This window comes from Salvelinus alpinus, chromosome 25, assembly GCF_045679555.1.
Source record: "Salvelinus alpinus chromosome 25, SLU_Salpinus.1, whole genome shotgun sequence".
NCBI lineage: Eukaryota > Metazoa > Chordata > Actinopteri > Salmoniformes > Salmonidae > Salvelinus > Salvelinus alpinus.
The window spans coordinates 3,629,939-3,643,291 of NC_092110.1; the positions used below are offsets into that span (position 1 = coordinate 3,629,939).

Genomic DNA, 13,353 nt, shown 5'->3' on the forward strand with positions numbered 1-13,353 from the left:
CGCTAGCCTACAACAAACCTGATGTTGCTGTCAGTATCGGTATGCACAGAGAGTTGTTTAAAGTTTTGGTAATTGGAGAGAGGGGTGTTTGGAAAAACGAGCTTTATCACGCGGTACGTTAACATGCGGTTCAAGGAGAAGTACAAGGCATCGATTGGAGTTGACTTCGCGTTGAAAACGATCGAATGGGACAATTAAACAGTGGTGAGACTTCAGCTTTGGGACATTGCAGGTAAGCCAAATATGTTGGGCACACACACACACACACGTGAAATAATAAAGAGAAGGCTTCCGATATACTATGGATGGTGTAAGAAATTGAAATAGATACTGGAGACTAGTATAACAACATTCCAACATAGGCTATCCTTTGTACAAAATGAACCCACCCTCTCTTTGTCCTTAGGCACATGCCGATCTCATTAGATACTAACCTCAGACACACACACACCCCACTCAGGACAGGCCCCTGAAACATCATTTAGACATACACATTCTTTTCAAGGGTGTGACTCAAGACAAAGAACTATGTCAAGAGCCAATGGAACGTCGACACCTGGTCCGAACAGGACCACTCACGACCAAGATTGACCAAGAGGAAGGCCAGACGACAAGACCACCTACTTTGCTAGTTGCCTATATAATTTGAATGTACTGTTTAGAGCGGTCTCTTCTCCGACGATTTCATAAGAATCTGACAGAAAGGGGCCGTGCACGTTTTTGCCTGATATCTTTACACTTGAATAAAACGGCCTTATTATAAAATTATCCACCTCGTCCTATGTCTCCACTTGTTCTCCTGTCTCAAGTAAAACGTTTTATCAACAGACTTGGTAGCAGAGGATGGTTAACAGCCTTACAATTCGGTCCATAGAGAGTTGATGAGACAGGAGGCGAGTGGGAGAAAGATTCAAGAAGGAGAGGTGACCCGCTCGAGGGAGACGTCGGCGATTCAACTCACCCAGGAAACTGATCAAAGAGCTCGAAAATATTAAGGTAAGCAGAGCCGGTTTAATCAAAATCTGCATATTGTATTATAGCCAATATCTAAATTCAATGATCAGAAGTACTGAGGTGAGTGTGAATTGTTGCTAAATTTATGTGGAATTGTCTAGAATCTAAGGCACGGTGTAAGGATATCTGCGTTAAAAATCCCATTCCAAGTAGTCTGATAACAGTGAGGAATTAAATGAATTAACTGAATGTATTCCAAGTAGTCTGATAACAGTGAGGAATTAAATGAATTTTGTCTGAAATGTATTCCAAGTAGTCTGATATACCAGTGAGGAATTGTGGTAATAGCGAACCTGAGCCTACTGGAGTTGGCATTCCAGTAGACAGAAGGCTATGCTGAATGTATTCCAAGTAGTCTGATAACAGTGAGGAATTAAATGCTGAAATGTATTCCAAGTAGTCTGATATACCAGTGAGGAATCGATGAAATAAGTTGCATGAGCAGAACCGAGACAAGTCGATAACGCCAAATCAATGTGAGTGATTGAACGTTCCACGAGGCCGATTGCTAATAATTAGCCATATGCTAAGTTGAGGCTGTGTTGGAAGTGACCGCCGGGTCAGAGAAGCAGCTATTTTCTGCTGATAAGTTGACCTGATTTTTCCCTCTCGTGCTGTTGATAAATCCTTAAGGGTTAGAATTAATTTGACAATTATTCTAGAAGCGCTAGGATACAACATATATTGTCCTAAAAGGACACGTTTGAAATACTTTGGGAAAGTATTTAATTAATTAAGTTAGTTTTTGAGTTTTGAGTTTTTTAATTAGTTTTTGAGAAAAATGAGTCCTAGAATTAATTAAATATTTATTCTAGAAACGCTTGAATATACTAATATAATGTCCCGAAAGGACATTTCTGAAATGTTTTGGCAAAGTATTTAAATAATCGAAAAAGTGAAAACGAATAATAACTGTTTGAAAATAGTTCCTAAAATTATTATTATATTTAAAATAGAAGCGCTAGATAATACTAGTAGAGTGTTCCAAAAGGATATTGCCGAAATACTTTGGGAAAGTATTTAATTAATTCGCCAAACATAAAGCAATAACATTCTTTGTACACAAGGGGGAGACAGACACCAGAGATAAGACTGTGTCAGCACCAGAGATACATTGTTAGTTTTGGCCAGTGATGGGCTAAGTGCACCAAAATAGCATAAGAGCCAGACATAGCTTAACGACAAAATGGCCACAACCACCGTCCCCAAACACAAATTCAATGAATACTTAGATCAGAGAATGAAAGATAGATCAGGGGGAAAGATGCAGTATAAGAAGGTACAAAACAGAGGGGGAGAGTAGAGTGGTGATGTATCACTCCTCCAAACTGGACCACATTGAACTAGGACAAACCACATGCTCCAGGTATGTAGCTGTAGTGGCAAAAGCTATTAAAAAACAGCCCACTTGGTAATGTGCCATCCATTGGAAATACACACCCACCATGGGGTTGCAGCATATCTGATGAGCAAAGAATTCACGTTCAGCGCTGAAAGAAAAACGAAAATCCAGAATAAATGCACACAATCACACATCACATTTGTCAACACTGACAAAAACATGGCAGACGCACTCAATGCTGAAGAAGGTCTGCCCCACTCCTGTGCAGAAAGAGCTGCACAAGAACTGAAACTGAGACCTGACCTGGGGAACGAACCACTCACCAACCCGGACCTATGGTTATACACAGATGGATGCTGCTATAGAGGAGAGGAAGGGAACATAGCAGCATACGCAATGGTGCAGCAGCTCCCGGATAGATCACATGTGACTTTGGAATCTGCCATCATCACACACCTGCATCAGCCCAGTTAACTGTATTCATAGGGTTGACACAAGCTCTGGAAAGAGCTGAAGGAAAGACTGTAAACATCTACACCGACTCAGCGTATGCTCATGGAGCAGTCCATACTGTTGGACCACAATGGGTTAGCAGGACATCAGCATAGATTACACAGATATGGGGCAAGACAATGTGACAAATGGAAAAAGGTACCTGTTAGTTATGGTAGACAGGTTCTCTAAATAGGTACCTGTTAGTCTCGTGGAACGCGCCAATCAAATGTATGTGCAGGTTTGAAGTTGATTTGGGTTAAAGTCCTGCCCCTGGCGTTGCTGGCCATGATAGCCTCTCCAGGTGCAGGCACCCATCTCTCTCCTCATGAGACAATGGCTGGAGGAGTCATGCTGGGTTCACCAAGGGAGGGAGGTCATATGCCCGCCCTTGATGTATAACAAATTGTAATGTCTGATAATTGACGGAACTTTCTGCAGCTCTCTCCACACAGATTCACAAGGTCCAAATGGGGAAGCTGACAGAAGATCCGCCATCACTGAAGGTAAAAAATTGGTGACTGGGTGGGGTTAAAAGTCCGCAAGAGAAAGTGGCTAGAACCCAGGTGGACTGGACTGTACGAAGTGAGGGAAGTTACTTCACACTCAGTCCAGGTCAAAGGTAAATCAGGCGCACCTTGGCACCACCTCACACATTGCACTCCAGCCCCAATCCCTTCTAGAACACTGACAGAAGTCAGAGCTGATTTAAACAGCTTAAATTCGATTCCAAATGAAGACATTCCTGACTCAGGTGATGCGGAATCAAACTCCGCCTCCCCTGATAAAGGAACCTCGCCCAGTTAGAGGGATATTTCTCCCTCCCTGGGCAAGGCTAGGGATATCTGGCCCCTTATTTGTGATATTCCTACTGATATTTGGGGTGTCCCTGGGCACTTTCACATGGTTAATAGAATAACTATAACCGGATCCCCATGGATGTATGTCACGGACACTCTAGTCTAACTAGGTAATAATAGATTAAAAAAAAAAAAAAAAAAAAAAAAAAAAATTTTTTGAAAACAATAGTTAAAATAAGAAACTAATATGGCTCAAATTGAGAAGGTTGAATAAGAGTGGGTGGAGAGCTGTGCAGAGAATGGACAGAAGATGGCAGTATTGCAGTACCCAATGGTCTCCCAGTCGACGGGGGGCCTGGTTGAATGCTGGTGACATGATTTTGTTTTTTGGAGTAAACATTAAGGTTAAGGGTTTCCGTGTTCCCAGAGATAAGATATCTTAAAAGAATACACTCATATTGGAATAGGAGTTTTACTTTCTGAGTTTTATTTAGGCAAGGGACTTTGAGAAGATAAAGGGTTCTTTTGGTATGTCTAGATATGGAACACGAATGTAGGTGTAACCTTTTGGCCTATTTTCTGTTTTCGTTGCATTTTTCCGGTGACTTGATCACTCACGGGGAAAATGTAGTGAGAATAATGAAGTTGTGTCATTGGGGATACTAGTTTTGAGGTAAATTGATTATAATAGAGTTTATAACTCTTGACCATAAGGTAAGCATTTGTATTGGCCATTAGAAGATAGAGATAGGTTAATTAAGGTTATGTTAGGACTTTAGAGATTGACACTATAAGACCTGTTGTTATTTTTAAATCCATGCAGATAAAGTCAAAACAGTGAGACACTTAGTTAATATTGTAAAGGAACACATAGTTGTTATTGACTATTATTAGAAAAAGGCAGACAGATGGGTCTACCCCGCACTGTTGAGACCTTGAAGGTTTGAGAGCAGAGTGGGGAGGGTGGACCAGGAAATGAGCAAGGTAGGCTGTGAAATAAGAAAGGAGAGAAAGGGTTTAACATATATAAGCTGCACAGATACATTTTAAAGTAGATAAGTCACTTGACAGAGAATTGGAAAAAAATAGATATGAATGTACGCCCAAGGGAGAATTGGATATGCGGCGAATGAATGGGACGTTTCTATATTATAATGTACTAAGTCATTATTTAGAGTAGGTAAGGTTGATACCTGGCCAGAGCCAGGTATCAAACGGGGGAGGGGTACATTGTGGTCTAGGATAGGATGGGGCCTATTGGAAAATAAACTAATGTAAAATTCAAAATTATAGCTAACAAATAGGTATAGAAGTTAAATATATAATCAGATAAAACAAATGAGAAACTGGTGGTTAACCAAATCTGTATGTCCAGGATTTTATGCGTTGCAGGTGAATTAAAGGAGAAGGTGATTCACTCGACCTGGGGGCATATCGCACTTGGAGGGTGAGGCACACTGACACTGCCGAATGATCACAGAGTTAAGGAGAAGAACTGTTGCTAATAAAGCTCGGGGGTCAACTCCTTAATGAAAATTCCCTGACCCCGACCTTTCCTCACTGTGTACGTTCATAGAAGTGAAAGTGTTGTTTGACCTCTGGCTGATGATGTGTTCTTTGGGAGAGGGTGGGGTTTTACAGGACTGCTTGCAGTCCTGAGCTGTCTGATTAGGATACGATGGGGATGTTACCATCACAGTGTTGCCAGAACCACCACCAGTTCCAACGGACCAGGGTTCAGCCGGCCTCCTCCACCACTTCAAGACCAAGTCCCACGCCATCACCTAAGCTCTCCAATCTGGTACAGGTAATAAATATAAAAGACATCTAAGATAGTGAACAATTGGGGACTGAAACTGGTTATGAGGAAAGGGAGAATATGTGGTTGGCCTACAGAATACTTAATAGAAAGGACTGTGTCGTATGTGGACATGCCAGACCTATTCTGGCTGCTCACCCATTTGCCCTAAGTAATGTGGAAGGTTGGATGTGTATATTGGAAAGTTTAAGCCAAATTCAACCTTGTGTAAAACTCTTGAGTTTTGTGTTCCCAGAAGTACCTCCCCAGAAGGTACCGTGGGGAGTTAAGGCATATGGAGGATATTACAGCTGTAACACTGGTACAGGTAGAGGTAGAGACTATGGGAGGTTCCCTACTGCTGCCTGCATCACTAATGTCACTATTAACTAGAGGTGTTGCTGATGTATGGTGGATGTGTGGACCTGCCAGGCAGTTGACCCCCATTTTGAAAGGAAATTGTCGTTGCACATGTGTTTTGGCCAGTCTGATAACACCATTGCCTATTATTGAGGTTACAGCTAATCAACTTCTGGGAGCTGCACATGACACAGAGACTCGGTACCAACCCAGGAGACGGCAGAACCGTGACGCTCCTTGGTCCGAGGGTACAGATAACATGCACACCAACCTGTTGGGGTCCCAATAGGGGTCCCCCACGAATACCAGACATCAAACAGGAATGATGGCCTGTGGCATCTATTGCCCAGTTTGGCCCAGCTATTGTTGATGCTAAGCAGAATGCTTGGATCAATTATATCTACTATAATCAACAATGATTTGTTAAACTACACCCACACAGTACTTACGGGGATGGCTGAACGATTGGAGGCTACCTCTCAAACCAGTAGACAAAATAGACTAGAACTGGACATGATTCTGGCCAACCAGGGAGGTGTATGTAAAATGATTGGAGAACAGTGTTGCACGTTTGTCCCTAAACAATACTAGTCCGGATGGGAGCATTTCAAAAGCTCTGAGTGGGTTGGCAAGGTTATCAGTGGAGATGAAGGGTCTTGCAGGTGTGGAGGAGAGTGGACTGTTCTCTGGCTGGGTGGTTGGTTTGGTAAGTATACTGCAATGATGATTACTGGATTTCTGACACTAGTTGTTGTTTTTCATTTTTGTGTTGCCTGTATCATACCTTGTTTGAAGTCTGTTACAGATGTGGAAAGGGCCTATGGTATGATGCCGCTGCTTGATGCTCCAGTTGGAGAGGCTGATACGAAAACAAGCTTCCGCAGGAAAGTGGGCTTGACAGAGGAGGACCCTTGGTTTGCTGTAGTTGATGTTGTCGAATGAATAAAAAGTGATGTTTGTCCTCCCTGTTGTGAAGGTTTGAAGTTCCCGGGTGGCGACGAGCCCACCTGGTACAGGTTGTATAGAGGGATGGACCTGAGGGTTTAACATATTCTCGTTTTTTGGGTTACTAATGTGTGGTTGGCCACTCCAGGTGTAGTTATTGGAGTGGTCTCCTTTTTGGTCCTTGCTTATTTACGACTCAACTTACATTGATGCTAGTGGTGTCCCTAGGGGGTGCCAGATGAATATAAACTGGTGGACTAAGTGACAGCTGGGTTTGAATCTTCTGTCTGTTGGTGGTGTACAGTTAATAAAAATGTGGACAGAATTAACTACATTCATTTTAATGTCCAGAAACTGGGCAATTGGACTCAACAAGGCTTCGAGGCGGTCCATGGACAATTGGCAGCTACGTCCCTGATGGCATTTCAAAATAGAATCGCGGTTGATATGTTATTGGCTGAACCGGGGGGGGGTCTGTGCAATGTTTGGTGAGCAGTGTTGTACTTTCATTCCCAACAACACAGCTACGAATGGGAGTCTGACTGTAGCATTGGAGGGACTTCGTACCCTTAAATGGTAAGATGAAACAGCATTCTGGAGTGGACACTTCTATGTGGGACTCATGGACGGATGCTTTTGGTAAATATAAGACGCTGGTTTCCTCCATCCTAGTATCTATTTCCGTGTTTGCAGGCATTCTTGTACTTTGTGGATGCTGTTGCATTCCATGTGCGCGCACGCTTGCTAGTCGTGTTATCACTGCCGCCATAGACCCTAATCAGGAAAGGGCCCAAATGTTCCCATTGCTTGATGATGGGGAAGCTGGACCTGTCTATCTATTTGAGGACTAAGATATTTTTATGTCACGTCTCTTGTGAGACGTGTAGAGGGGGAATCAAAAATTTGTCTTCTGACAAATTTTATCTAGTTTATTCACGTCTAGAAGACGTGAAGAGGGGGATTTGTAAGAAATTGAAATAGATACTGGAGACTAGTATAACAACATTCCAACATAGGCTATCCTTTGTACAAAATGAACCCACCCTCTCTTTGTCCTTAGGCACATGCCGATCTCATTAGATACTAACCTCAGACACACACACACCCCACTCAGGACAGGCCCCTGAAACATCATTTAGACATACACATTCTTTTCAAGGGTGTGACTCAAGACAAAGAACTATGTCAAGAGCCAATGGAACGTCGACACCTGGTCCGAACAGGACCACTCACGACCAAGATTGACCAAGAGGAAGGCCAGACGACAAGACCACCTACTTTGCTAGTTGCCTATATAATTTGAATGTACTGTTTAGAGCGGTCTCTTCTCCGACGATTTCATAAGAATCTGACAGAAAGGGGCCGTGCACGTTTTTGCCTGATATCTTTACACTTGAATAAAACGGCCTTATTATAAAATTATCCACCTCGTCCTATGTCTCCACTTGTTCTCCTGTCTCAAGTAAAACGTTTTATCAACAATGGACAGATGTTTTCAGCTAGCACAATCATGTTTTTCTCACTCAAAACGTTACAGCCTAGAAATAGAAATACGATTATCCAACCAACTCAAAACTAAAGAAAAGTTGACTCTATTAACAATAACCATTTCAATATTCCTATATAGAGAAGTGTAGAATTGGGCATAAAAAAAAGTGGACTGAAATTAGATCTTGATGATCTATGTGGGGTTGACAATATGATGACCGTCACAGTTCTGTGTTTCTCTGCATTTGTTATTTGATTTGGGGTTACAGCTTTTTCCTTACTAGGTTATCTCCATGGATTGTAGACAACATTTTGCTTTTTAAGTTGTACTTTTTCCATAGCCCCAGATTAACATTTATGTAAGTGAACAGCTTTCCAATCAAAGTTAAGGAGGATTTAAGAAAGCAAAGCAGATGACAACTATGGTTGTGTGCCAACAGGCGCCCTATTCCCTTTATAGTGCACTACTTTTGGCCAAGACCCATAGGGACACACTATGTCCAGAGTATACTACAAGGAGGACACGGGGGCGTTTGTGGTCTTTGACACGACTAAGATGGAGACATTAGAGGCTGCCTCACAGTGGAAGCATGACCTAGATAGCAAAGTGAGACTGGCCTGTGGAAGCCCTGTCCCTGCTGTCCTGTTAGCCAACAAGTGTGACCAGACAGAGGGAAACAAGGAGCTGTCTTCCCTCATGGACAACTACTGTAAAAGAGAAAGGCTTCCTGGGTTGGTTTGAGACGTCAGCAAAGGTGAGGAAGTCAGAAAGATATCAGTCAAAGAAGGAAGTCATGTGATGTACATTTTTGGACTTTAACACAGTAACAATGTACTCATAAAGACTAGTGGATATTGGGTCATTTCATTTCAGTAAGCCATGACACCCACCATCTCAGATTGTTGTGAAATAGTTTCTGTAGTTACAAAAACAGATAAGATTTGCATTCCTGAAACATTATTTTTTTGAAATTGAATTTGAACCCAAATTGGCCCTTTTAATTTATAGGATTCACATAATATTTAACAAATATAGTACCTAACCTAACATCCGAGTTGGACCATACTTCTTTCTATCATTGAGTAAGACTTGAGGAATAAAATAAAATGGTAAAAAGCCACCCACGGACCCCCCCACACCCCACGCCAATCAAATCAAACACCCCACCCCAACATTTACATTTACATTTAAGTCATTTAGCAGACGCTCTTATCCAGAGCGACTTACAAATTGGTGCATTCACCTTATGATATCCAGTGGAACAACCACTTTACAATAGTGCATCTAACTCTTTTAAGGGGGGGGGGGTTAGAAGGATTACTTTATCCTATCCTAGGTATTCCTTAAAGAGGTGGGGTTTCAGGTGTCTCCGGAAGGTGGTGATTGACTCCGCTGACCTGGCGTCGTGAGGGAGTTTGTTCCACCATTGGGGTGCCAGAGCAGCGAACAGTTTTGACTGGGCTGAGCGGGAACTGTACTTCCTCAGAGGTAGGGAGGCGAGCAGGCCAGAGGTGGATGAACGCAGTGCCCTTGTTTGGGTGTAGGGCCTGATCAGAGCCTGAAGGTACGGAGGTGCCGTTCCCCTCACAGCTCCGTAGGCAAGCACCATGGTCTTGTAACGGATGCGAGCTTCAACTGGAAGCCAGTGGAGAGAGCGGAGGAGCGGGGTGACGTGAGAGAACTTGGGAAAGTTGAACACCAGACGGGCTGCGGCGTTCTGGATGAGTTGTAGGGGTTTAATGGCACAGGCAGGGAGCCCAGCCAACAGCGAGTTGCAGTAATCCAGACGGGAGATGACAAGTGCCTGGATTAGGACCTGCGCCGCTTCCTGCGTGAGGCAGGGTCGTACTCTGCGAATGTTGTAGAGCATGAACCTACAGGAACGGGTCACCGCCTTGATGTTAGTTGAGAACGACAGGGTGTTGTCCAGGATCACGCCAAGGTTCTTAGCACTCTGGGAGGAGGACACAATGGAGTTGTCAACCGTGATGGCGAGATCATGGAACGGGCAGTCCTTCCCCGGGAGGAAGAGCAGCTCCGTCTTGCCGAGGTTCAGCTTGAGGTGGTGATCCGTCATCCACACTGATATGTCTGCCAGACATGCAGAGATGCGATTCACCACCTGGTTATCAGAGGGGGGAAAGGAGAAGATTAATTGTGTGTCGTCTGCATAGCAATGATAGGAGAGACCATGTGAGGATATGACAGAGCCAAGTGACTTGGTGTATAGCGAGAATAGGAGAGGGCCTAGAACAGAGCCCTGGGGGACACCAGTGGTGAGAGCACGTGGTGCGGAGACAGATTCTCGCCACGCCACCTGGTAGGAGCGACCTGTCAGGTAGGACGCAATCCAAGCGTGGGCCGCGCCGGAGATGCCCAGCTCGGAGAGGGTGGAGAGGAGGATCTGATGGTTCACAGTATCAAAGGCAGCCGATAGGTCTAGAAGGATGAGAGCAGAGGAGAGAGAGTTAGCTTTAGCAGTGCGGAGCGCCTCCGTGACACAGAGAAGAGCAGTCTCAGTTGAATGACTAGTCTTGAAACCTGACTGATTTGGATCAAGAAGGTCATTCTGAGAGAGATAGCAGGAGAGCTGGCCAAGGACGGCACGTTCAAGAGTTTTGGAGAGAAAAGAAAGAAGGGATACTGGTCTGTAGTTGTTGACATCGGAGGGATCGAGTGTAGGTTTTTTCAGAAGGGGTGCAACTCTCGCTCTCTTGAAGACGGAAGGGACGTAGCCAGCGGTCAAGGATGAGTTGATGAGCGAGGTGAGGTAAGGGAGAAGGTCTCCGGAAATGGTCTGGAGAAGAGAGGAGGGGATAGGGTCAAGCGGGCAGGTTGTTGGGCGGCCGGCCGTCACAAGACGCGAGATTTCATCTGGAGAGAGAGGGGAGAAAGAGGTCAAAGCACAGGGTAGGGCAGTGTGAGCAGAACCAGCGGTGTCGTTTGACTTAGCAAACGAGGATCGGATTACAACTAACAACTAGTATACAGTATCAGTTCTCTGTTTGACAAGTAGTATGGAGCTGCGGCTTGGAGTATTGCTTATTCACCATTTGTTATGTATTCCCTGTGAATCTGGTGATGTCTTTTTCCCTCTGTTTAAAGAAATTAGCCATTGAAGTCGCTTGCATTATTTACTAAAAATGAATGTGAAAGTACCAGGTTTTGCCCACTAGATGCCACTGTTTCTGCTGCTGCCGCCACACCCTTTTATCAATTTTTCTGTTTTATTTAATGAATCACAACATTTTCTTTGCAACTTTGGATAGAAAACCCAATAGCGTTTGCTCATGATAAAAATAAATTGTGTGGTCAAGCCAGTCCTCCATGAAAGCAATTCAGCTTGTCCTTCTCTTAGCAACCTAATGCTTCAAACCAACTCTCCTTGAATAGTCCAACAAATGGCAGCTCTCTGAGGGCTATGCGTATGTTGCAATTCTCATATGAAGACTTTTCCTACCAGCCCAAACGTTTATGGAGAAATGGGCTAGTGACTAAAATGTTGTGACAATAATAAAATGATGAACCATTGGGAAAGGGATACCTAGTCAATTGCACAACTGAATGCATTCAAAATATGTCTTCCGCATTTAACCCAAACCCTCTGAATCAAAGAGGTGTGTCATCAGCGTTCAGAGAGCAGTTGTTGGTGGGGCTCAAAGGCAGAACAGCAGATTTTCCCACCTTGCTGACTCTCGGACTAGAACCAGCGCCATTTCGGTTACTGGCCCAACACTCTTAACCGCTAGGCTACCTGCCGCCCCATAAAATTATATTGTAGCGTGATTAGTGACATTTACCATTAAACCCAACCCAATACCATTACAAATGCAAAACACTAACCAGTGTGTGTTTGGGACTTTTACCATTGAAGACCATTAGAGACCATTACATTGAAACCATTAGAACTGCTGTAGCCTAATAGTTTGCTTGTTTACCAGAAATGGTCTAACAGTAGCTAATTTGCCCCTTTTTTTGAAGGGAATTAACCACACACAGAGGGTCCGTTTCCTTGTGAGGTTGATCATACAATCTATTTTCATCATCTGCAAACGCTAATGGCTTTCTACCCAAAGTTGCAAAGAAAATGTTATGGTCCATTTAATAAACACAAGAGACCAGCAACATGGATAAAAGTGTTTGGTAGCAGTAGCAGGAACGGTGGCATCTAGTCGGCAAAACATTGTACTTTCACACTATAATGCAAGTGACTTCAAAGGCTAATTTCTCAGAACAGGGGGGAAAAACATCACCAGATTCACTGGCAATACAGTACAAAGGATGAAGAAGCAATACTCCAAGCCGCAGCTCCATACTACTTGTCAGACATAGAGAACTGATACTGTATACTGGTTGTTGGGGTGGGATTGGCGTGGGATGTGGGAGGTCCGTGGGTGGCTTTTGATAATTTCATTGGAATCCTCATGTCTTACTCATTGTTAGCAAGAATGATGGTCCAAATCGGATGTTAGGTACTATATTTATTGAAGATTATATGAATCCTATAATTTAAAATGGCCAGTTTAGGTGCAATCAATTAGCTTAATTTCTCAGAGATCAAATTAGATGGTGGGTGTCGAAATCCTTTTTCTTGTGCTTTTTAAAGTGGAATGACTCTGTTGTAATTGAATAAAAAACTGCAACAAGCCTGATACTGACTCTGACTGACCAAAATAGGTTGCATTTCACCATTCTTACATTTAAAAAGTGTTCCTTGTACCATGTTCCCCTATGTCTGACTTTCAGGACAATCCCAATGTTGACGAGGCAGGAGCCTTCCTAATGGAGAACATGCTGAGGATTGACAGAGGGCTGTCCAGCAGAGACAACGAAAAGGACAGGATCAACATGCGCCAGTCCAAGGCAACATTTAAATGCTGCTAGTACCACCATGGAGAGACAATGGACTCAGGGGGCAGAGGGATAGTGGGACTTTTACAGGGAGGAACAGCTGGGTAAACTCATAAATATGTAATTTCAACCAGCATTGCCCACTGGATTAGGTGTCAGTTTATATAATTCTAATTTCAAACCCTCACAGATGATTTCAGCACATTCCATCAACAGTACATGGGCATGGGGCAGTAGGCTACATGGGCTGTATGTGTGGGGT

General features: G+C 43.6%; 1 protein-coding gene across 1 annotated transcript; it reads left to right on the plus strand.

Moving 5' to 3' along the window:
* The first annotated feature begins 41 nt into the window (after positions 1 to 41).
* On the plus strand, positions 42 to 13,124 carry rab32b (RAB32b, member RAS oncogene family). The gene is given in 6 exon segments (XM_071365022.1): positions 42 to 89; positions 91 to 232; positions 5,516 to 5,529; positions 8,727 to 8,951; positions 8,953 to 8,994; positions 12,987 to 13,124. Coding segments are annotated over 6 exon segments (609 nt in total).
* The last annotated feature ends 229 nt before the right edge of the window (positions 13,125 to 13,353 follow it).